The sequence below is a fragment of the Tenrec ecaudatus genome, chromosome 1 (genome assembly GCF_050624435.1).
Source record: "Tenrec ecaudatus isolate mTenEca1 chromosome 1, mTenEca1.hap1, whole genome shotgun sequence".
NCBI lineage: Eukaryota > Metazoa > Chordata > Mammalia > Afrosoricida > Tenrecidae > Tenrec > Tenrec ecaudatus.
The window spans coordinates 237004977-237030293 of NC_134530.1; the positions used below are offsets into that span (position 1 = coordinate 237004977).

At 43.2% G+C, this 25317-nt stretch overlaps 1 protein-coding gene across 4 annotated transcripts in view; it reads right to left on the reverse strand.

Moving 5' to 3' along the window:
- Positions 1 to 733: 733 nt before the first annotated feature.
- The window catches only part of ESRRG (estrogen related receptor gamma), a 256355-nt gene continuing 231771 nt past the window's right edge, over positions 734 to 25317 (reverse strand). For all 4 annotated transcript variants that reach the window (XM_075540577.1, XM_075540580.1, XM_075540578.1 and 1 more), the window contains 2 exons: positions 16159 to 16428; positions 734 to 978 (listed from right to left, as the gene is read on the reverse strand). In XM_075540577.1, the coding sequence (XP_075396692.1) occupies positions 734 to 978; positions 16159 to 16428 (515 nt within the window). The remainder of the gene's footprint in view (positions 979 to 16158; positions 16429 to 25317) is intronic.

Consider the following 25317-nt stretch of genomic DNA (forward strand, 5'->3'; position numbering starts at 1 on the left):
AAACTAACAGATACCTGGAAGACTTGAAAAAACAATTCAGGAATCAAATGGCTGTAACTGATCTAGATGGAAACGCAATGATAAGAAGCAGCCGATGCAACGTTGCTCATATTGTCTACTCAGAGGCTGCTCCCGTGACATCTAATACTGCACTCGGGTCAGTTTGTATGTGTTGCACTGCACGTTTAGGTCCGCCGGTTCTCTCGCTGATTCCTTAGTCGTTGGGGACGTCATGGTTCACAATAAGTTCACTGGTATCCATACTCCCATCCTTTGGCAGGGCTGGCTTCCATCTCTCGTCAGTTTCGAGACCTCTTTTAAACGTTCAGCAGCAGAAGGGAGGAAGGGGAAGGAAGGAAAGGAAATTGCTTCCTTCCAGGCAGAGCTCTTTACAACTTGGAAGAAAGGGCGGGAGGAGGCAACGAAGGTGAGAGAAATCCAGCAATGAAGAAAGCCAAGAAGAAATGAGTAGAGGGGGAAGAAAGGGGTGGGGGCCGGGGGCACGGAGATCAAGAGGAGGAGACCTGGGAAAAGAGGAGAGAGGTCAGGAGGAAAGACCCTCATTGGGAAGATCTTGGGGAATCTGAAAGCTGCTTCAAAGTCTTGCTAAACCATGGGTGCAGTCATTGCTGATTTTGATGTTGGTAACTACACACTACATTTCTTGGACATCGCTCTTGGTGGATTTTCCCTTTTTCAGCGTGCAGGGTGGGAAGGCCCAGGGAGCTTTTAGTCAGACCTTGGCCTCCAGCATTTCCAAAAAAAGTTTGTGCATGGGGACTTTGCCTTCGAGTTTGATGTTGTAGAAATGCTGCACGGCCTTGGTGGAGGTCTGCCGCAGCAGCGGCAGCGTCATCAGCATCTTGCCAGCCCGGCGAGGGTCTTCCATGTGCTGGCCAGCCTCGTAGTCCTGCAGTGCCTCGTGCAGGACGTCCTGCAGCTTCTGCACGGCCTCGACGTCCTCTATGTGCATCGAGTCTGGGGGGGGAAGCAAAGCGGAAATGAGACTGCGGGTGGGAGGACATTGCTATCGATACAAGGTAGCAAAGTTGGATGCTGCTGGGGAGTGGCTCTGAGCCTCCGTGCTTGGCCGCTAATGGAAAGGTTGGCTGTTTGAACCCAGGAGCCACTCTGAGAAGCTCCGTGTGAGGGAAAAGCGGGCCACCTACTCCTGTCCAGGTGACAATCTGCAAAACCCCACAGGGCCGATCTACTCTGCTATTGAAGCTGCCAAGAGTCGGCGTCGCCTCAATAGCAGCCTCACGTTTCCCAAATCTCTATTTTCCTCCTCAAATACTCATCTCCAATACTAATGGAGCACACAGGGGTTATAAAAACGACCTATGATTTAAACCTCCTACGAACTGAGCAGGGGGAGAGGGGCTGGTATATTTTACGCCTTGGCTCACTCATTTTCAGTTATCTATTCACTCGAGAAACGACTGTGGGTTGAGGTCTACGTGAAAGCATCATTCTGTGTGAGACAAACTTGCTTAAAGTGCTCAGGGTGTCCTCGTGCGCCCATGGTTCTCAGAAGGTGGAAACACACTTGCCTTTAAACCAAGGTCGTAAGAATTCCAACATGTGGAATCTAGGTTTATGTTCAATTTTCCTCTCCAGAAATCTCAATCTCTCTCTCTCTCTCTCTCTCTCTCTCTCTCTCTCTCTCTCTCTCTCTCTCTCTCTCTCTCTCTCACACACACACACACACACACACAGCTACCATTTTAGGCTTCTTCAGTGGATTATTAACAGTTCATTAAAGAGTCCTTACCAAGCCTGCTTCTTGTCTTTAAAAAAAAGTGACAACCTTAGATTATTGAGTTCTAAAATAGTTTTCACATTTGTGAAGGTGAACTTTGCACTTAGCTGACGAATTTACAAGTCGATTTCAAACAAGCAAAGAAAGGGTTAACAAGGTTACCCATCATTATTCCTGAGAGAAATGTAAGATGCGGTTGGGGGTGGGGTGCGGAGAGTTAAAGCTCCAGCTCTAAACAGACACTTAATTATATACAAGTTTGAATCATTTAGCACGTTTTATTGATTCTGATGACAGTTTATCTGTTAATTACACATAATGGAGTCTTTGGGGGATTGTTCATGTTTAATAATTCTACTTCTCTGAGAATGCCGAGCTTGAAGATATATGTAGTAGCTAGTCTAATCCTCCATACAATTCAAATGTCAGTTTGCATGCACGAAAGAAAGGGAGGGGGGTATAATTTAAATTCTAGCAGTTAAACATATAATAAAAAACACGGCAATGTAGAACAGATGGATATAGACAAGTAACATAATACTTAAAGTTCATTATTGTTTCTTCTTTTATGTCTTCTTGAATCATTGCCCCACATCACTGGTGAATTAATCCTCATATATATTTGTTTTACTTGGGTGGAGATTTATGATTTTAAGATTTCAAATCATCATGAATGGAGTTGCTGCTTTGCTATGCTCTCCTTACTGCTCTAGTGATCGAATTTTTGCCTGGCTTCCCGAAATCCTTCAAAATGATCGTGTTTCCATGGCGGTGTCTTGCATGGAACTCACGGCACTCACGCTCCAATATCCACCCAAACTTCTCCCTCTGAATTATTTCTGTCTAGAATTGTCTCCCTTCTGGTTCCTCTTGGCATGTCAATCTCATCCATTTCATACAGTGGCCTCTTCCATAAACAAGCACACATAAATTGTGATGTGTGCTGAGAGTTGGAAGAGGAAGACTTCCAATGAGCTAGACTGGCGAAGCGGCTGACACAAGGTTCTCCAACACACGGTGAGGGCAGCGCAGGACCCAGTGATTGGTTCTGCGGCCCGGGGGCTGCTCTGTCAGGATCAGGCCGGCGGCGATCAACAGAGGTCGGACACAACAGCGACGGGAAAGTAACCAAAGGGCTAACAGGAGTTGCTACATTCATTTTTTTCTTTCGCTTTTGAAACTTAAATGTTTGGGTTTTGTTTTGTTTTTGAAGGAAAAATGATGGGCGTGGAGACACATAGAAGTTGTTATTCTAGGAATAAAAATGATTGTGGTAAGAACCGGGCTCCTGTTGTGGATGCGAGCCATGTGGGACCGAATGAAACACTGCCTGGTCCTGCTCTGCCCCACAAGCGTTACACTTGAACCCCCTGTCGCAGCTACTCTGCCAATCCATCTCCTTGAAGGTCTTCTCCTTTCTGCTGCCCTTCCAACTTTAGCGAGCACCCTGTCCATTTCCAGAGCCTGCTTTTTCTTTCCTCCTAACATGTCCAAAGTAGGTTCCTGAGGGGCATTCTGGCTGTCCCTCTTCCAAGCTACGTATGTATATGCTTGACCACGGCACTTTTAGGATTCTTTGCCAGCATCATAGGTCAAATGCACGGATTCTTCTAGGGTCTTCCTTACGCAATGTCTAATTCTCACATACCTATGAGGTGAGAGAAAACAACTTGGCTTGGGTTAGCCACACTGGGGTCCTCAACATGACATCATTGCTCTTCATCAGCACTTGAAAGCTGTATTGTGCAGCAGATTTCCCCAATGTACTCTGTCATTTGACTATTTGGCTCTTGTGTCCATGACCATGGACAGACGAGCCAAGCAAGAAAAATCCTTGACAACTTCAAACTTTTTTCCCTTTATCATGATGTTACCGATGGTTTTACTTGTGAGGATTTTTGTTATCTTTACAATGAATTGGAACTCATACTAAAGGCTGCCGTCCTTGATCTTCATTGGCAAGTGAATCGTTACACCACATGACTGGCGAATTAATCCTCATATATATTTATTTTACATGGTTGTAGATTTATTATTTTAAAATTGCAAATATCCTCACTTTCAGCAAGCAAGGTCATGCCATCTGCATAGAGAAGGTCCTTCTGCCAAAGCGCAGGCTCCACTCTTCCTCAAAGAACCCAGTTCCGTGGATTATTTATTCAGCTTGTTATTTCGGTCTACTTAGAAAAGATGTGTTTTTCTCTCTTTTTTTTCCCCTACAAAGAATGTATTTCCTTAAACCAGTTTTCACTTAGCGTTCATATCTTTAATCCCAAAATAGGTTGGACAAGCCCACCTATGTCCCTTCCCAGAAGTCAAAATAACAAGCTGAGTAAGTATTCTGTATAAGTATGCCAATTACTAAGGCCGGATATTGGATGAGCCCTCTGATAAGCACTTTATGGTCATTGCCTCATTGCTTGTCCTAATTATCTTGCAAAGTTCGTGGGAGGAGTTCCACTTTGCCAAGAAGATAATGTCCCATTGTTTAGTTCCCAATTCAAACAGGTAGTAAATATCAGTCAGACATCATCTCAGGTTACTGTGATTCAAAGTCTGTAAGCAGAATCCATATTACTAGACATGATATTAATTCTTGCATGCTTTAAAACTGTTGTTTGGTTCAACCTCCTACGTTCCCTGTGAGTCTTCTCTAGGACATCGCCAAGGGAGCCTTGCCCTGTTGTGTGTCCTTTACAAAAAGATGGAACTAATGGTTAGAAGCGTTGCTCCTATTTTTCCTGATTCTGCCTCCAGCTTCATGCTATGGTTCTGGTTCTAATAACTAAACCAGTATGGGAACTTTTTATTTCTCCTACACAGTAGACCTCGAAGGCTTGAAGCCAACTAGATAGCCACAGCAGCCCCCAACACCGCTTTCCTTTCCCACTAGCCTTGCCCAGCGGGAGATATATTACACGATGTCACAGGAAATGAGGCGAGAACAAATAGCAGCGAGATATGCTCACAAACAGCAATTAAGACTTCAAACTATTCTTTAAAGACTGTGATTTAGCTTGAGAGATTTAAAAATGATTTAATCGAATTACTATGATAATTTAACTTCCCGTTTACAGAAAAGATCCTAACTCATCTTAGCTATACCCATTCTAGGATCTGCTAATACTTTAAATGCAAACTCACTAAATCTGAACTGTTTAATTAGACTATGATTCAGCTGGCAGACTGCTGAAGAAAATATTAATCTCCATTAGGGATCCTAGTTCAAGTTCTGGCTCTGTGGCTTTCATCTTTGTTTTGTTCTTTTGCCTAAATTTATAGGGTTATGCTCAGTAAAACAATTTGTGTAACTAGTTAGCTCTGGTTAATGCTGGCAGGTCTTTTTCAAATCCACGTTTTAAAAGAAAGAGTCCTGGAATTTATACTAGTGGGAACCAGTTAAATTTACTAACGGATGGGGGGAGGGGTATCCATCTGTTTGTGGACTAACTAGGCAGAGCGAGGCTGCACATTTACAACCAATTGAATTGTCTAAAAATCTGTAACTTTGATTCCGCCCCAGATTATATCAGAATATTGGGGGTGAGTTCAAGTCATCAGTATTTTTTAAAATCTTGTTGGTTCTACAACCCAGTCAGAATCGAGAATGACAGAATTAGACAAAAAGACAGACAAAGCCTATTCTCCGTGCATCACGTTAAAAAAAATCAAGTACAAATGATAGATATTTTCACCATTTGTTTAAATTTCCAAGTCGATTGATAAAAAGGGACACTTTGTGACTACCTTAAAAACAAACAAACAAACAAACTCAGAAGAGTTAAATCCTAAAGGAGTGGGTCCAGATCACAACATTTATTTGGGGAAGATAGTTAAGTATCCTTAGATCTTAAGTAAAAGTGAAAGAAATTAAGAGCCTTTAAGACCCCAGACACTACATCTCTCGACAGCCGGGCACCATCAGCCTTCAGCACCACGGTTATTTATGCACACATTCGTCTTCAGCGTTTATATGGGAAGATCCCACAATGATGGTTTTTGTTCTTTGGTGTCTGATACCTGATCCCTTCATCACTTTGTGATCACACAGGCTGGTGTGCTTCTTCCCTGTGGGCTTTGTTGCTTCTGAGCTAGATGGCCGCTTGTTCACCTTCAAGCCTTTTAAGACCTCAGATGTTATATCTTTTGATAGCCAGGCACCATCAGCTTTCTTCACCACGTTTGCTTATGCACACGTTTGTCTTCAGCGATTGGGTCGTAACAGCTTGAAAGTAAACAAGTTGTCATCTAGCTCAGAAGCGACAAAGCCCACATGGAGGAAGCACATCAGCATGTGTGATTACGAAGGGTCAAGGGGACCAGGTATCAAACACCAAAGGGGGGGGGGGCATATCATTGTGAATGAGGGGAGCACATGATGGGGACCCAATGCCCATCTGTAGACAACTGGATATCCCTTGCAGAGGGGTAGTGGGGAGGAGATGAGTCACTCAGGGTTCAGTGTAGCATTAATGAAATTCACAACCTTCCTCTATTCTTAAACACTTCCTCCCCACCCACCCCCCACTCATGATCCCAATTCTCCCTCGCAAACCTGGTTAGACTAGAGGATGCACAGGAGTGCAGATGGGAACTAGAAACACAGGGAATCCAGGGCAGATGAACCCCTCAGGACCAGTGGTGAGAGTGGCGATACCAGGAGGGAAGAGTGAGTAGAAAGAAGGAACCGATTACAAGGGTCTACATATAACCTCCTCCCTGGGGGATGGATAACAGAAAAATGGGTGAAGGGAGATGCTGGGTAGTGTAAGATATGATAAAATAATAAGTTAAAAATTATCAAGGCTTCATGAGGGAGGGGGAAGCGGTGAGTGGGGGTAGGAAAATGAGGAGCTGATTCCAGGAGCTCAAGCAGAAAGTATGAGTTTTGAGAATGATGAGGGCAATGAATGTGTAAGTGTGCTTTACACAATTGATGTATGTGTGGATTGTGATAAGAGTTGTATGAGCCCCAATAAAATGATTTTAAAAAAGAAATTAAGAGCCATTGCAAAAAAAAATTTTTTTATTTTTGTATTTCACTGGGTAAAAAACACTGCCATTCTCTATAATGGAAATATTAATCATTGTGGGTAGGGCCATAGCTACTGAAGAAACTGCCCAAGTATATTCAGGATTTCTAACTCATTCGTGGCAATATTCTCTCAATCATGTCATATCTCATATGATTGAATATAAAAGGTAGACAAAATGTAGTCAGAGTCAGGTCTAGTGCATACTACTAACCCCACTTAAGAGTACAAGGTGTTCTTACGTGTTTTCAAACTGCCAGAGGAGAAGTGACATTCACCCACCCACTGCAGCCACAGCAGCCCGATAGGACAGGGCCCGACTGCTCCTGCGGGTTTCTGAGGCTGTAACTCTGTACAGGAATGGAAAGCTGAGTCTTTCTTCCGTGAGCCCAATGTATAAGCACTGCACCACCAAGCCTCCTAGTGGGCAAGGTAGAGCAATATAATTCCCATCATAAATGTGTAAACACAAAAGATGGGATGGACACAAAGTCAGTAAAAGCCTACTTCTCTTTAAGAGGATGGATGTCTCCGAATGTCTCCATGCCACACAGGAACTTAAAAGCGTGGCCTCTGGGTTGCAATCAGCGGGACGTGGGGTGGGGAATGAAGAGCTCGGGTGGACCGTTACTCAAGTTAGCTCTTGAACCTAAGCACACTTTTGCGACTCAGAGTGACCCTACAGGACAGAGTAGAACTGCCCCAGAGTGCTTCCGAAGCTGTGAGTCTGTACAGAAACAGATGACAACATCTTCCTCCTGCAGAGTGGACAGTGGGTGTAAATGACCAGCCTTTTTGCTTGGCAGCTGAGCACTTCACCTTTGAGCCATCAGGTAGCTAGCGCTAATTTTTTCTTTAAAGAAATCATGAGGTTTTGATTCAATAACAGTAGAGCTCTAGGAAAGTGGCAATGATGGTAGCAAAGATTTTGGTCTTCTCCAAATATGTCTGTAACGGTATGAGAGTTCTAAAGACAAGAATAACATTCTTATAGATAAATAAGTTTGCCAGAAAGTGATCCTTTGAGCAAAATGATAACATTCTATTTTCAAATGTACTAAAAGACATTAAAATTAAGCTTTGTAATTCCTGTGGAGTTGATTCCAATTCCCAGTAATTCGACGGGAAGAGAAGAACTGCCGCAGGGTTTCCCAGGCTCCGATCCCTATGGAAGTAAGCTGCCGTATCTTCCTCTCACGGGGGAGCTGTCCCAGCAGTCAGTCTCTGAGTGCACCGCCGAGTGCTCAGCCACTGCACTCCTCACCACTAAGGTGCCATGCACTAGAGACCAACATACTACACAATTGGTTTTCGATGCCACTTCTGATTCATGGTAACCCAATGTGATACAGTGCACTGCCCCATAGGGTTTCCCAAGCTGTAACCTCTATGGAAGCAACTACTCCTCAGGTCTTCCCATTAGCGAGCAGTCCATTGTTCAACCACTGCACCACAAGACTCAGTACTCTCAAACTGGAAGGACTACAGGGGGAGGAGGAGGAGGAGCAGGAGGAGGAAGAAGAAGGAGGAGGAGGAGGAGGAGGAGAAGGAGAAGAAGAAGAAACAACTCGGCAAAGAATCAGAAATAAATAAAATATTCTCTTGGAGAAAAAGACAAATCCACAAAGAACACAATGGCCAATAATCACAACAGACAATTTCTTTAAAAAAAAAAAAGCTTTAAAAGGAGATAACTTATTATCAACTAGGTAAAGAGTATACAGATAAGGAAAAGGAAAAATAAGATAACACCTGCAAAAACCCATACTTTTGAAAATAAAGGAATCTTCTTAGTCTTTTAATAGACTCATACAAAGTACCAGTCAGTTTGAGGATATAGTCCTAGAATCCTCAACAGAAGGCTGTCTTACAGTAGTTAAAGATGCAGGGGTGAGAAAGGGAGGGAAAGAAAGTGAGGGGACCGTGCGAGTCTAGTAAAAGGTAGAACTTACAAAGGGGAGAAAATGAAATCGTGGCCAAGGCTTCAATGGTGATGCTCCACGCTGGGCCAAAGGAGCGGACACAAGCTACTCAGAGGGAGGGGAAGAAAAGGAAGGATTTTATATTCAGCGAAACTGACTTCCAAGTGATCAATGTTTAGAAGTCAGGATATATTATTTCTGTGAGTTCCTCCTAAGGAATCTATTGGAGAATCAGTTTCAGACAACCAAGGGAGTTCTGACAAGAATTAGCAGTGAATACACAATACAGAGTTATTCATGAATATACAGTTAAATATACTGAACCGAAGATGAACCGGAAGAGAATACAATATTTAATCACATTGTCAATAGAGAACAAGTAAAGATGTACATGGATCAAGAGGCAGTCGTGCAATGGACGGAACATACCAGCTTGAGTTATGTAAGCACTGTAAATAATAACACCCAAATCCAAAGTGGGAAACGGTGTGAGAGCTTAAGTTATGAACCGCTAGCTTCCAGAGAGCTGTGGATGACGGCAGAAGTACAGCTCCTGTTGGATCAATCCCTTCTGACCACAGTGCAGGGACAGGTATAGTCTTGCTACCAGGCCGAGAGCATTGAAAATATAATGGTGGCCGGTGTGGTTACGTCAAAATACAACGCCTTGTCTGTCACTTGATCTCCTTTTTGATCCATTTTAAAGTTTGCTCGTTTTTTCCTGCTTTTTAACATATTTTCTGTGGTTTTTCTTTAAATGGAAGTTTTTCTCTGACTTGTTTTGACATTGTTGGTTTTGTTTGCTCGTTTCATGTTTGTGTTTGGTATGACTTTCTGTATGTGAAATCCAGGATAGGTAAATCCATAAAGACAGAAACTGGATAAATGATTACCTAGGGGCCAGGCGGAGGAGGTGGTGGTGAAATGGAGGGCTAATAACAAAGGGTTCGAGGAAGTGGAAAATGCTCTGAAATTGATTGTGATGATTCCATAACTCTTCTTAATATGACTGAATGATTAAATTGTATGATATATGAAGTACATGCCAATAAAACTCTTTCTCTAAAGAGGCAAATGTGTGAACAGAACAAGAGAATGCCAAATGGTTTAAATAGAAAAAGGTGAGGGCTGGAGTCTCTCACCATACATACCCAAACTGCATGCTGAGCCAATAATCAGAAAAGGTGACTTATATATGAAGATAAATGTGGTGTCAGGATTAGAAGATGTATTAACAACCTTTGATACGCAGATGACACGACTTTGCTTGCTGAGAATCAGGAAGACCAGAAGCACTTGCTGTTGAATTTCTACACCAACATCATGATAGAGAAAATATTGAAGTGATTAAGGATTTCATCTTGCTTGGGTCCACAATCAATGCTCATGGAATTAGCAATTGCCTTGGGTAAATGGATCGCATTGGGTAAATACAAGATCTCTTTCAAGTGTTGACTAGTAAGGAGGTTACTCTGAGGACTAAGGTGTGCCAGACAAAACCCATGCTATTTTCAATCACCTCATTTGCATGTGAAAGTTGGACAAAGAATAAGGAAGACCAGAGAAGAATCAATGCATTTGATTTATGGTGCTAGCGAAGAATATTCAAAGAACCACGGAGTGCCAAAAGAACAAACACATCTGTGTTGGAAGAAGTACAGTCAGAATGATGCTCAGAAGAAAGGACAGCAAAACGTTGTCTCCCACACGTTGGACATCAGGAGAGACCAGTTCCTGGAGAAGGGTATCATGCTTGGTAAAATAGAGGGGCAGCGAGAAAGAGGAATGCTCTCTGCAAGACCAAGAGGCACAGTGGCTGCAACAATGGGCTCGAACAGCGTACAACCATGAGGGCGGCCCAGGACTGGGTGTGCTCTGTGCTGTTGTGCACAGTCTCTGTGAGCAGGAACCGCCCCCAAGAGCACCCAACAAGAGCATAACATGGGCGACAATGAACACTATGAACAACAAAATGTCAACTATTTCCAATCATCCTTTTTGGAAATAGTAGCACATAAGTGTCATTATTTGGGGACTATGATGTGTTTAATGTATCATATACTCTTCATAATTATGAGATATCCTATGATCCTCTGTGCTCTAAGAAGTCAGAATTCTTAGTGTGAGTCGATGTAGATATGGAAGTGTTAGAAAAGAGGTTAAGTAAATAAAAGTAGTAGCACACAGTAACAAAAATCTGTACGGAATTTGAATGAACAGATTCTGTTCAGGACTGGGCTGCTAACTGAAAGGTTGGCAGTTTGAACCCAATAGCTACTCTGTGGGAGAAAGATGTAGCCGTCGACTTCCACAAAGATTTACAGCCTGGGAAACCCAATGGGACAGTTCCCTTCGATGCTTTAAAATTGTTATGCATCTGTATGGACTGAATCTACAGTTGGGTGACTTTGGGTATTGACTCATAAAGTGTTATTAAAAATATACACATGCTCATTAAAAAAATCAATGAAGAGGTCACAGAAAATCCTCAAAGGCTAAGAAGAAGCATGAAGTGATATTTATACAGCACTACATTATAGGTACATCATATTATCAGGTATACATATTAGATATTATAAGTGATCCACAGCTGATTTAAAGCAAATGTGTCAATGGAAATATTGTGCAGTTTTATATGGTGGACTTGAGCATTCTCTGTATCTGGTACCCATTGGGGTGCTGGAAACAATCCCCTTTGGATATAGAGGGAGAGTTGTAATTGGAATACATAAGTTTACAGCGATGTGAAAAACAATACTTTAACTGGTCACTTTCAAAGTAAGATAGGACATCAATTGTTTATCTTGAAAATTGGTAGATAAAGAAAAGAGAAATAATTAAGCATTTATCTTCCTTTTGCTAGTGTACCACTGGCAATCAAGTGAGAGGAGAGGAAGAACAGCTTTACACAGAGGACTGAAAAGAAATGTTAACTTCACAAATTACATTTTGCAACCCCAGTGATTAATGGATTTAAAGACAACAAGCAACACTGCTAACGCTACAAAGAGAGCCAGAGATGAAGCTATTTTGTTGCTGCCAATACATTCCACAGTGTCCTTCCATTCCTGACTCTCTCTGTCCCTCTGTTTCTCCAGGGAAACACTGGCCTATCGCTGTGTCCCAGATGGCTACTTGTAAAGTTTTGAGACCTCGGGTTCTAGGCAATGAACTAGGAGACACAGAACAGAAGCATTAAACACATTATTATGGGATGTTACACCAAACTACACCAAAACAACAAATCTCTTGAGGTTGTTGGTGGTGTATAAGTGGACCCCGCAGCTACGCCTTTTGGTGGTTGCCCTGGTGACTCCTGTCCTTGGTTGCTGGTTACCACTGACAAGCTTTTCCTTCTCTTTTCAGTTGCCTTTCCTTACCTGTTTAGATATGTGGGATTATTCAATATGTGTCATTTTATGATTGACTGACTTCACTCAGTATAATGTCTTCGAGTTCCTCATACTGCAGCACAGGGCTCCTCAAACTTTTAAAACAGGGGGCTAGTTCACTGTCCCTCAGACCGTTGGAGGGCATGACGATAGTTTAAAAAAGACTATGAACCAATTCCTATGCACACTGCACATATTTTATTTTGAAGTGAAAAATCAAATGGGGCAAAAACACCCTGCGGGCCAGATAAATATCCTCGGCAGGCCGCATGTAGCCCGCTGGCCATAGTTTGAGGACGCCTGCTTAGGTGTCGTACTCTAGGTAGGTATCAAAACAATTGATACTTATTGATTGAGTAGCATTCCACTGTCTGTATGTCCTACATTCATCTGGTGATTGGCATTTAGGTATCTGATGAGCATAGCACACACTCATTCACACACACACACACACACACACCTTAACAACACAAACACAAACAGCGCAATCATAAAATGGGCCAAAGACGAGACCATTCCAATAGCCCCAAACACATGAACAGAAGCTCCAGGTGATTAGCCAACAGAAAGATGCAAATCAAAACCACCGTGAAATACGATTTCACTTCCACTAGCACGGCTAAGTTCAAAACCAAACCAAAAGTAACTGCCGTTGACAAAGGATGTGTGGCAACTGAGGACCTTGTATATCAGTGATGGGAATGTAAAACGGTTACAAGCCACTGTGGAAAACAGATGGCTTCTCAAAACACTAAGAATGTGGCCCAGCATTGCCACTCCTAAGTCTGTATTCAATCCACTCCTAGGTCGATAGTCAAAAGACGTAGAAGGAGACACTGGTAAAGAAGTACTCACCGCAGCACTATTTACTACGGGCCCCCAGGGTCTCAGTTAAGTTTTGCAGAGTCAGCGACATCTTGCTTCTCTGAGGGCACATCTGAGGACCAGGCATACACTGCCAGTGGTGTCTGGTTTGAAAAGCATCCCTGCTTTCATATACAGCAAACACACATCCCAGACTCCACTGCATCAAGTCCATTCGGACTCACACAGGTTTTCCTGAGGCCGTGAATCATTACGGGAAAGACTCATCTTCCCTCCATCGATCGGCGGGGGATCTGAACTGCTCAGTTTGTGGTTACCAGCCCAATGTGTATGCAACCAACTGTGCCAAAGGCTACCAAAACTTGGACGGCCACTGTCAGGAAACCCATTTCCTGTTTCACAAGCATGAACACAACGCTGATCACAATAATGACTGAAAAAAAGATGCGTTTAAAAGAAACAGAAAATTTAGAAAAATGAGACAATGGTTATTACTATTTACAAACATACAGGGAACGTATATAAATAACAGTACATATTTAAATAACAATAAAAACCTTTGACACAAAACCTTACCTATGCTAATCTGAAATCCATAATATATGTGTATACATTCCCTAAATATTAAAAAAAAAGTCCAGGAACTTTTTGAGGGTGTTTATAAGACCTCTGGTACACTGTCGGGGAAGGGAATTCTAACTACAAGGTCAGCAGTTCAAACCCACCAGCCACCCCATGGAAAAAAGATGAGGTTGTCTGCTCCCAGAAAGATTTATAGCCTTAGAAATCCTCTACAGGGCTGATTTTTGAGCAATATCTTAATATTTTCGCATTGATGTGTTTGAACATCTAAGAAACTTACATTGGATCATAACTTTGAATGAACAAATTTATTGCTGTCCTCTAAATAATGGCTGAAAATAATAAGGGATGATATTGGTAGTATCAGAGAAAGTATCTGTCTACACGACTGATTCCAAGCTTCAATACCAGGGAGATTGGTGGATGGCTGGAGGGGAGGCCACATTTAAGCAAAATAAAGCAGAAGTGGCACCACTTTGACACTAAGAAAGACAGCATTACTTACTTTTCCTTTAGTACAGACTCTGATTCCATTTATTTATTGGGTTTTATGTTAGCATCACCTACAGAAAAAAATTATGATCTGGAGAAATTTTCCATGAAAGAGCAAGGCTACTCAACTAGGTACTAAGTTGAAAGAAAAGGGGGACATTTGTTCATGACTTCTGACTTAAAAGAAGAACAAGATATGATCTTCTCCTTAAATAAAGATTTTCTGTTCACCAGTCACTGCTCTAAAATAGGTCATTTCCTTCCCTAAACAGCAGAGTTTGTGTGGTTAGATATTATTCCATCAAAAATATTAATGATTATCCTTCCAAACAAGAAAGACAGAAAGAAATGCTGCTCCTAATTAATTCAGGTGTACAATACATATTCATAAAGTTGACAGCTAACATCGAAAGGCTTTGATAAAGTTTTGGCATTACTCAGCAATTCATGAGCAGTTACTGGATTTTATAAAGCAATTTGGAACAAAAGGTCCATGCAAAAAAATTTTTTAAGCCAGGAACCTAGCCACTACAAATGCTTTAACTTAGAATCGTTTTATGATCACCCCTAACAGACAATTCTCCTGGAAGGAGGGTGCAAACCTTTCTCTAACTATGAGCGCTGCAAGGAAAACAGGGAGTTCATACAAACCAGGGAACTCACAGAAAATTCCTATCCCCTTTCCCACGCGGGTCTTCTAGAAAGCAGAAGCGGGTCTTGGGCTATGGGACAACAATGTCATTTTTCATAAGCAATCATATTTCACATCTGCACAGAGGGGGGAATGAAGAAGGGTAAATGGCTTGGTGGGGTTATGGTCCCAATTAAAAGGCTGAAATGCTAAACGCCATTATAAAGACAAATAGGAAAGTACAACTTCATTGTAGAAAACAATTTCCCTCCTATCAGTCCAAGGATTCATGCATCAATATTGTAGATGAACTGTTAATTACAAAATCAATTAAAAATTATTTCTAAAAACAGTCACGCACCCCTGGCTCTCATGGGGGCAATTTGGGCAGAAGGACCCATCTCACTAGGCCCGTACCAAATCACAAAGTCGTCATCCACAAGTAAGCAAAAGCAATCTGCTTTCTCATTTTTCAGCGCGGCTGAGCCCAGCCTGAGATTGATCGTCACATATGGCCCCAGAAAACAAACTGTCAATACCTTGAATGCTGCAGAATTTGAACAAATAGCCGTCCGCCCATTCAAGCCACTCATTGCATCCCATTTAACAGATTTTATTGACAGTTTCCTTCTTGTAATTAAAGGGAAAACTACTGGCCGGCAACCAAGATAAAGTTCAAAGATAGGGTCAAAACAAAAGCAGATGGAGGGGCACGGTGTGACTGTCAATGGTACACACCATCAGAGCAGGTTATTGACACGCAGGTATCTAATGATCGGCACGTCATTACGGAGGATCTATCCTGAACTTTATGCAAATGCTGAGAGAGACCTAAGACCACAAGAAAGCATTAGAAGAGGCACAAAGGGGGAGAACAACAAAGCCCCAACGATTTCTACTTATCTGAGGTTGCTTCCTACTTTAGCGTGTCTCTGCTCAAAGATACAGAAAACGCATTCCCATAATTCTTAACCTTTCCTGCACGCGTAGCGCTCTTTGAGAGAAATACTCCCTCCAGCAAAAGGAGAATTCCAGAATGCAAGAAAGCATAGCACTCTTTGATACACCAAAACTAATGCCCACGCTTAAATGTATTTTCCCAATTGCGTAATTAGCATCATTGAGGGGAGAGCGGTTTTGTGTGGATTCATAATTCACACTCATTCTAACTTCTGCATGAAACACACTGGTGCTCATTTTGTCCTGAGAACATGCTTAGTGCTTCTCTGACAAGAGGCTGTTTTGCTGTGTGGTCCACATTAGCCAATGCATTAGGTGCCGGAAGTCTCTGGCTGGTAACGAGCAAGTACAGTACACGTAATTCGCTCCACATAGGTTTTTCTTAGACTTCGCTATTCACGAGGAAGGTGAAACGATGGCCATTTGGCTGACACTTACAGGGTTTACAAAGTGGGTCTCAGCAAATCCCTGAAGAAGCAGCCGCGAAGGAAAGGGTAAAACTGACATATTAAAGAAAAAAAAAAGCTATATGTAACAACAACCATGTGAACATGCCAACCTGAATTCGCCAGAGCTATAGCTTTGAGGGTGACGAATTCTTCTTTCTCCAGCTTCATGCTCTTGTACTTCTTCACCAGCTGCAGGATAGCATTATTGAGGTCAAGCAGGCCTGCTAATTTGGACTGGTCTTCGTCCATTATGTAATCGTCTGCATAGACAAGTTCATCCTCAAACGAAAGGGATCGGTATACGACACCGAGGATCAAAATCTCCATCCAAGCACTCTGCAGAAGGCTCATCTGGTCCGCCAGGGACAGAGTGGAGAAGCCTGCATGGGAAAATGGGCAGATCAAGTTACTTCAAAGCCATAATTCCATAATGCAACATTAGTTTCATATGGTCTTTGGCTTCTGCATCAGTGCTCAAAATTCTGCTGAGCTTTGATTAGAAGCTCTTAAAGTTTTCCCCGATCACTTTGCAAATGACAGGGGAAAAGACACAACCCAGCTTCTGTCCGTTGGTGCTCCCTGTGGGCTCTCTGAGGGGAGAATTAACAGAGCGTTCTTAGAGAAGAAAATACCAGGTCATCTAAAACTACATCTGACTCCTGGCTGAAGTCTTTGTAAGTCCTTATAGGGCACCAGATGTCCAGTGGCCTCGACCATAAACACTAAAATGGTTATATAAGACAAAAGTAATGCAAAAGTCAACAACAAAGAAAATAATTTAGGCAGCAGTGAGGCGCAAGTACTCTTACATTAAAAATCATCAATTTATTTGGATATTTGTGCCCTGGTGATACTTACTGTGTATTCCTTTTTAACCAAATTATGACTGCAAAACAAAGTGAAATATAGAACAGCCAGCTCTTCCTACAATCAGAAAAGCGGCAATTCATTCTTGTTTCTGTTGTTCGGTGACGTCAAGTCTATTAGACTCACAGCGGCCCAGGTGACAGGGTAGAAGAGTCCTGTGGGCTTTCCTAGGAACTTTAGTGACACAGTGCTGAAATTTTAGTTAGGCCAGCTGCTAACTACAAGGTCAGTGGTTCAAACCCCGCAAGCATTGCTTGGGAGAAAGATGAGGTAGTCCATATCCATAAAGATTTCCAGCCTTGGAAACCCGCTGGGGGCAGTTCTACTCTGTCTTGTGGTACCACTATGAATTGCAATCTGCTTGAAAGCAAAGGGGTTTTTAATCAATCCAGAAGCAGATCGTCAGATCTGTCCTGTGCAGCTGGTGCGATATTTGAGCCACCCCCCACCCCCTCCGGTGAGCAGCTCAGGGTTGAACTGCTTTCCCACCAGGACTGCTCGGGCTTGCTTTGAAGAGGAAGAAGGCTATACTATAAAATGCCCGGGCAGTGGGATGTAGTGGGAAAGAAGTAACAGAGTCAAATACCGAAGGTGAATATTGGCTCCCCTGAGCTATTGTGTGTTTTCCCCGAAGCAAGATGATTTCCTCGTACCTTCAGTTTTGCATTTGGTAACTTATCAAAGAATGCCTACTGAAAATGGATTTATAACAAGAACCCCCAATGGTAGCCATATGATGATACATTATTTGTATCTGAAGTAGTTGTGTGGTTGGTTCACTTCTTTACTGCAAACCAAGACTGCCTTCACACGTGCTAAACCATTTTGAGCTTGGAAGAACAGAGCAAGAAACAAGAAGAAACTGTTCTCCACAGGAAAGAGTGAAGCCATACAATTAAACCTAGGTAGAATTAAAGGTCTAATTTATTTACACCACATAGCAACTAATCCTAAATTCTACAAACAAATCCGTGAAGGTATCCCATTATCAGCCTGATATTTCCCCCTCCCCAAGAACCCTAAAAAAAGTTCTCTCCCTCTTTCTCTCTCTCCCTCCACACACACACACCCCATCCACTTCCAAGGGCAGATGAAGGAATCCCAAGTACCACGGCACCTTGCCCCGTCTCTGAAGCGAATGGGATTATAACTTAAGGTCCTGCCCAGAGCAGTGCTATGGAAGCGCAGGAAAATTTTAATGCATCAACTTAAGGAATCTAACTGTACTGATACTTTATTCTGGCAAACCATTGTCCCAACTACAATATAAAAACCTACTGGCTGTCTGACCTCCGTGGACCAGGAGAGCATTTCCTAGCCTGTTGGTGAAAGCCGGTGCTTTGCTGTCGGGGGACAGTCACGAGTCCTTAATAAAATCATCAAAAGGGATTAATGCAGCTTTTCGTAAGGGGCTCTCAGGGCATGTGGGCAACAGCTCTTCCATTGCTTATCAAGTCGCTTCGGGTTCCTTGAAGGGGCTGCTTTTGAACTGGCTGCCTCCTGTCTTTTCCTCATTCTTCCTTGAGGAGTGGATATTTCCGATTCCGCGAACAAGTCAGCCCCGTCTTAGCGAAAGTGACAGAGCAGCTAATAACATTGCATTCAGGGGACACAGGCAGGAATACTGACCTAACCTGAGCAGCCTTGACTTTTGTAATTGGGAATGCTCCACCCCCGCAAAACAAAAGCAAATCTAGCAAACAAATGCACAAAGGAAGAGAGAAAAAATAATCCTGATTGCTCACCCCCCCCCCCCAACTTCTCTTCCCCAAAGGAAGATGCAATGCAAATCCAAATACTGGATTAAAAAATAAATTAGGAAAAGCAAGATGGGGTTCCTTCAGAGGGGTTATTTTGTCATTGAAATAGACGAAACAGGACATGATCACCTGGAAAGCTGAGTGCTAAAAAGGTGTTGTGCTTTACTGGTGCACCTTGGTCTCCCGTTTCATCCCGGCTCCTCCAGCGGCAGTCGTTCTGCACGGCAGATGGGCAGAGCCTGTAGCCCGCAGCACTTCCCAGTGACAGCCCTATTCTCCCTCCCAGACACCGCTGTTAGTAAATAGATTTACACATTCTCCAATCTCCACACATCTTTCTGCCGAATAATTAAAAGCAGGATGATTAGTTTATTGAGTGGAAGGAGGAACTTTTTTATTGAGGTCCATCCACGATTTTATCAGGGCCAGCACTTTTACGGGTGTCAGGAGGGTGCAGGCATCCAATTTTTCTTATCTGCCTGATTAATACAAACGCTGTTTCAGGACGCATTAATTAACAGATACAAATCTCCGTTCTCATGGAAGGATCAATACGGAGAAGAAAAGAGGCATCAATGTGAATTTAGTGCTGATGATGGAGAAGGTACTCTATCGACAGTTACGTGCACGGAAACTTTAAAGTTGCACAGGGCCCCCTTTGTCCTGTGATTTACAAATTAACAATTTTTCAGCCATAACAATGTTGCGCACATTTTCTTTGGGGTTTAATTAAGCAGAAAAGCAATGCTATTCCATTTTTCAGTTCGCGCCCACAATCTGTTTCTTCACTGTCACTGGCTGTGTGTGCCTGTTTATCCTGCCTCCAACTCTTTCTTGTTCCTTTCTCGGTTCATTCCCCCCCCCCCCCCCCCCGCTTCTTTTTGAAAGGAAAAGGCAAAGAAAACATCTCTCCCTCGGCTTTGTTTTGGGGGGAGGTGGGTGGGAGGGTTGGGTAGGGTGGGTCATGGAAACGTTTGCCTGCTCTGTGTGCATCGCTTCAGCAAACCAAGGGAGTGTCCTTCTCACAACACCACAGGAAGCAGGACAATCGATGCTGTGCAAAAATGTACGATCGGTCTGGGCTTTCACCTTTCCTTGGCTCTTTAAGTAGCTGGATTTCCTAGCTATGGAACACTTGCCAAGTAACTTCTGAGATCCCGAGTGTGGGACCCAGAATTCCCCTGACCCAAAAAGAGCGTGACTTGTTGTTGGGGCCATTTAGGAGATGCGGGCTCACGTGGCAAAGGGGAACTGCCCACACGGGCTGGTGCTGTCGTTATTGAAAGCTATGATCTTTATGACCGACACTGAGGCGCGCCGCGCTTCTCTGGGTAGCAGTGAGATGGCTTTGTTCTGAGACTGGTGTGCTCACCTGGAGACTAAGGCAGGTGACTGCAATAGAGAGTCAATTTTTAATGCCATGAAATTCTTCTACCTGCCTTTTCGGAGCACGAGCTATATTTCACATCTCCAAAGACAAATGGACTACATAATGCTTTTTATCAATAAACCCAAGCAGAGTATAAAAACCTAAATGGCCAGGCCTAGATGAAAATAAACGCAAGTCTTAAGAAGCGGCAGGAAAAGGGTTTTCTAAAAGCCCGGCAGCTCATTTGGCGCCCAGATACCTGTATCCAAATGACAATTACTTGTTTGTGCATTTTCGGGGCACACGGAGCGTTTTCTCACCCCTACGCCACAAGGAGAGGGAGCCCCTGTAGCATCTAGCGCTCTTTGGAGGAAACCTCTTTGCCAGGTGAAATAAAATGTGCTCTGCAGTTGGGTTGCTTGAACTTCACATATTTGTGTAACCCCGTATCTTCATCTTTGGTGTGTGACAGGTTATGGTTTTAAAGGTTCAGTCATATTACAGCTTAAAAAAATACACTGATACCACGGCACACTTTTTTCCCCCGCCGCCACAGGCCCATTCCGTGCATATCACTGACAATCCTGATGTCCCTTCATCTCCGTCCGGGAGTCATGCCATTTAATGCATCTCGGGCATTCTCCTGGCAGCCTGACTCTCTACCTTGACCCGCAGTTAAATAGCATGTTTATCTGCAATACAGCGTGCTCTAAATAAGCCACATGACAGTTGGGAATAACATCATTTGGAAGGATTGAAAGCTTCTCAAGAGGCAGGTACCCCTGAGGTAACCAGCTGGAAGCAAGCCTGTTTCATGCCAACTCTCTTGCCCTCCTCTCCTGGGGCCTTAGGGCGCCGACTCTGGGGCCATGGGCACATGTCAAGCATTTTTTTTCCCTTTTTTTGTTAAGCCTGGCAAACGGATACACTTTGCAGTTGACTTACCAAAAAAAAGACTAAGCATTTGAAAGTGTGAAGGGCAAAAAATATCTGACGGCTAGTCTTCAAAAATACACTTTCATTTCAGAAAGCATAAATGTTTATTTCCTGAACGTGTGTTGACAGAAATGGGCTGCAGTGCGGGCATGGAGGTTTAACCCCTGCTGGGCATTTGCTCCTCTGCAGCTCCCCTGAACCACAGAGCGAGCATCTCAAAGCTTCAGGGTGTCTGTGAAAATCAGTTAATCATGGCATTGATTTGCCCGCTCACAGATTTTTGAACTGGAGTTTCTCTGTTCCACTAAACATTGACGCTTTTCAACCAACAGCGTATCATACCAGAATTGTAATTATGCCATAACGGCTCACAGTGATCACAAACAAAATGCACTGTGAGAAGCGGCTTGAGCAGAGGCACAGTCTTTTCTGTCCCTCGTACAAAGATAGACCTAATGGTTACAGAAAGTGCGGAAGAAAATTTTAGAAAAGGCACTGCTAAGATTTGGCCCCAGGTACCAAAAAATGCATGAATGCACAACCTTTACTAGCTGCACATGCTTCTGTAGTAATAAGTCAGTTGCTCTCGGCAGATATGGGAGGACCTATCAGTTGTTCTGACGAGATAGTTACTTGTTGGGCTGCTAACCAAAAGGTCAGTAATTCAAAACCACCAGCTGCTTCTTAGAAGAAAGATGAGGCTTCCCATTCCCATAAAGCCTCACAGTCTCCAAAACCCACAAGGCCAAATCTACTCTGTCCTTTAGGGTTGATATGAATTAGAATTGACTCAATGGCTGTGAGGTTGGTTTGGGGTTACCAATTGTTCTATGACTCATAAAAGATTCTAAGTCATACAGGTAAAATTCTAACCATATACACTTATTAAAACCCCCTTCCTTCCTTTTCATACAAATGGACCCCATGCACCGGGGCGTACTCGGGACTAGAACTCCACAGTAGTAGATGGTCAAGTGCTGACAGGAGACCTGCAGCATTTGCATGGTGATATCAGAAACATAGTTTTGTTTTTCTTTAAAAGGAATGATAATGATCCTATGCACTTAAGTTAAGACACAATACCTTCAGTAGTGTTGAATCTCTATTCTTTAGGCTGTACATATGGCAGATTTCAAAAATTTAGAAGCAGTTGCAATTGACTAAATAAGAGTAACTGATGATTGCCTTCTTCCAGATTTGATCACTTGTTTGTTCAGTTACTGGTTCCAGGTGAAGAAACCTGTTTCTTTAGCTCTGTTTACATTCAAACAGGCTTTCTCTAAACTTCATGGCAGTGTCATTTTGAAACCGTGCTTTCTCTTGGACAAAGGCATACCCACACAATTGGAACAGAAGAACTAAGAATTGGAAAGGAATTTATAGCCCCAGGTCAGGTTTGACCACCTCCTAGAATGTCCTCTACGTCATTATATGGGTAGTTGATCAGAAGGAAGTGACCACTGATCAACTGAGTTTGCAGGTGCAATGGGCCCCTCATGGAGGCTACGCAAACAGCCCGGTGAGCTCGCAGGCAGCTCCTGCCCAGGCACAGCCATTGAAGGCGCACACAGCACTGGTGCGATCCTCCCTTCAGCGACTGCTCCTCCTTGCTCAGTGCAGCTTGCTGCAAAAATGAAAAAGGGATAACACGATATCCAATCAATTTATATTTAATGTATCTATTATGACAAGATTATTTTTTTCCTGTGTAGAACTGGCTTTCAGCCTTTGATAACCAATGGACTTTGAACAAAAGGACTGGAGACAGTGGGGCGGAGGTAACCTGAGAACGTTGACATGGACTACACACGCACATTTCCTCTAGGGCAGCCACTTGGCAATAAGGAGAGAGGGTCTGAAGGGATTCCTCCGGCTTCCCCTCAACTCACTCTGCTTGGTCTTCACTTTACTTCCTGTCCTTTCATCTAAGCCAAGAAAAAAGAAAAACCAAAAAACGTTGAGGGCCATGGAGGTAAATATGGAGTTGCCTCAAACAATGGAAATCTAATGACTTTTATTTCTCACATCCTTGATTTTGTACGAATTGAAAACAAGAAAGTGGTTTCTGGAAAGCTCTCCTTTCTGATGTAGCTGACATTGGTTTGACCATCAAGGAAAACAGGAAGGCAGAGCCATATGATGTCAAACTCTCTTTTGAAACAAGTCTATTTATAGGGCTTATTCAGTCTCCACTTGGGACTAGGTAAACACAGAGGAAAAGTACAGTTTTGAAAGCAACAAACAAACTGTGCTTGAATCTGAATTACTCTTCCCAATCACTAAGAACCAAGTCAATTACGAGAAAGAAATCCACCGGCTTCACAGGGTTGTAAAGAGTATAAACTACCTGTGCTAGCAAATTAGTTCAACTCAGGAATCGGAGAGTTAGGCCAACCCAGGAATGGCCTTCTCCAGGAAATTCCTAAGAGCCAGCATGAAATTTGGTATGATAGTTTATTTACATACCACACCTCTAAAAATAACCACATATACCATCTATCTTGAATTTTTGGGGTCTCCACCTCAACAGATATTAAATGCAATGGAGGAAAACATTTAGTCTCAATCCCCCCCCCGATCCCTGGTAAGGGTTAACAGACATTAAGGAGTACTCTTTGAGCAAAGAGGTTAGTGTGGCAAACAATGCACTTGTGGTCCAAGATCCAGATTCTAGTCCTACCTGTGTCACAACTAAAGCAATTCACGTGGGCCCACAGTTGACCTCCTCCTCTGTCAGACAGAGATGTGACCTGGAAATGGCAGGCGGCTCTTCCCAGAGCAGCAAACTGAAAATCACTTTCATGAAGCACAGGGTCGCATGGGTAGGCAAGAGTGTGCATCTCTGATAAAAGATCAATGGCTCTGAGTAAGAAGACCTAGAACTGGGTGCCACCTCTGCCACCAAGGAGCTGTGTGACACAGACCCCCGCCTTCTCATCTGTAGAATGAGAGGAGGTCGGGGTGAGATGGGGGGAGGATGGTCCAGCCAAAGTGATTAGGTTTCTAATGGTTCCTCTGTAATGATATTCAAATGAACCGAGCATTTACTCTGTGTTCAGTACTATTAGAATATACAAAGTTAGACAATATAATCTCTGCCTTCATTAGAAGGCTCACCATCCGATGTCAACTGATTCAACCATAAGAAATGATAGAAAGTGTATGTCCATGTAGAGGAGAAAGATTGAGGTTTAATGGTACACAGCCTCATACATATATCCACCACTCCCCTCCTTTCTCCATGGGTTTTACTTAGTCCTTCACCATCTCTTCTGGGACACGTTTAACAGTTTCCCTACCAAGATGTTACTCTGGTGCTACCTAAACAGTCTTGTGTTTACTAAGTGTCCTGACCATTGAACAAAATGCTTCCCTGCCTTCCACTTCCTCCATAAAACAATACCAATATTCGCTCTCCCAATTGGGTCCTTGACCCCCTTTCCTCTCACATTTCCTAAAAAGAAAACACCGGCACAGCGCCGACACCTCACCCCCACCCCCACCACACACACACACCGCCAAGTAACTCCTCTGCAAAGGGGCTGACGTATAAGTGAGCCAGGAGCTCCCCCTGCCCTTCTCGCTTTTTCTTGCCCAGTCTCGTAACTACTGTCCATCGACCACCAATCCTAGCCCTTCACTGACTACCAAGTCTTCCCTTTTAAATAGCAGGCATCTATCTCAATGCACACCCTTCATTCCAAACTGACTGCCATGATCACCATGCCTGGAAAACACCCAGAGGCAGTTTTAAGTTGTGAAATAGAACAGAGGCGCTGACACGAAAAACACATGCAAGATACGCAGGCTTGGGTAGAAGTCGCACTTGAATTAAGGACATGGATACGATCACAGGGTCAGGGCGGAGACCTCTTGTCGCGGTGCCTGCTGTGTCTCCAGCGTGGCCATCAGCACCTGTCACATAGCAGGGACTCACTCAATACAAGGGGACTTCGGGAACTCTGAGGGAGTGGAACCAAAGAAACCAAAGGACAATGAAAACTCTCCATGAACTTACGAGTCCCCTCCTCTCTGCAAAAAGAATGCAGAGTCCCTGCACCGCCCATTGGATGAATGGTTTTCCAAAATGGGGAGATTAAGAATACAACACAATTAAGACAGTTTCCTCATTTTTCTACCCCCATTAATTCAATACATTTTATTAAGGCACTGGTGGGATGTAAACCTGTTTGTATCTAAATGTTTCTACCATACATGGGACTTTCTTTCAATCCACTTAAACTGCAGATAAAGTGCTCCTGAAGTTGCTGAAGTTCACCCAGTTCCCTCTTTCCTCTGCAGTTAGAGTTGCATCTCCATCACATGCCGTGCTCTCT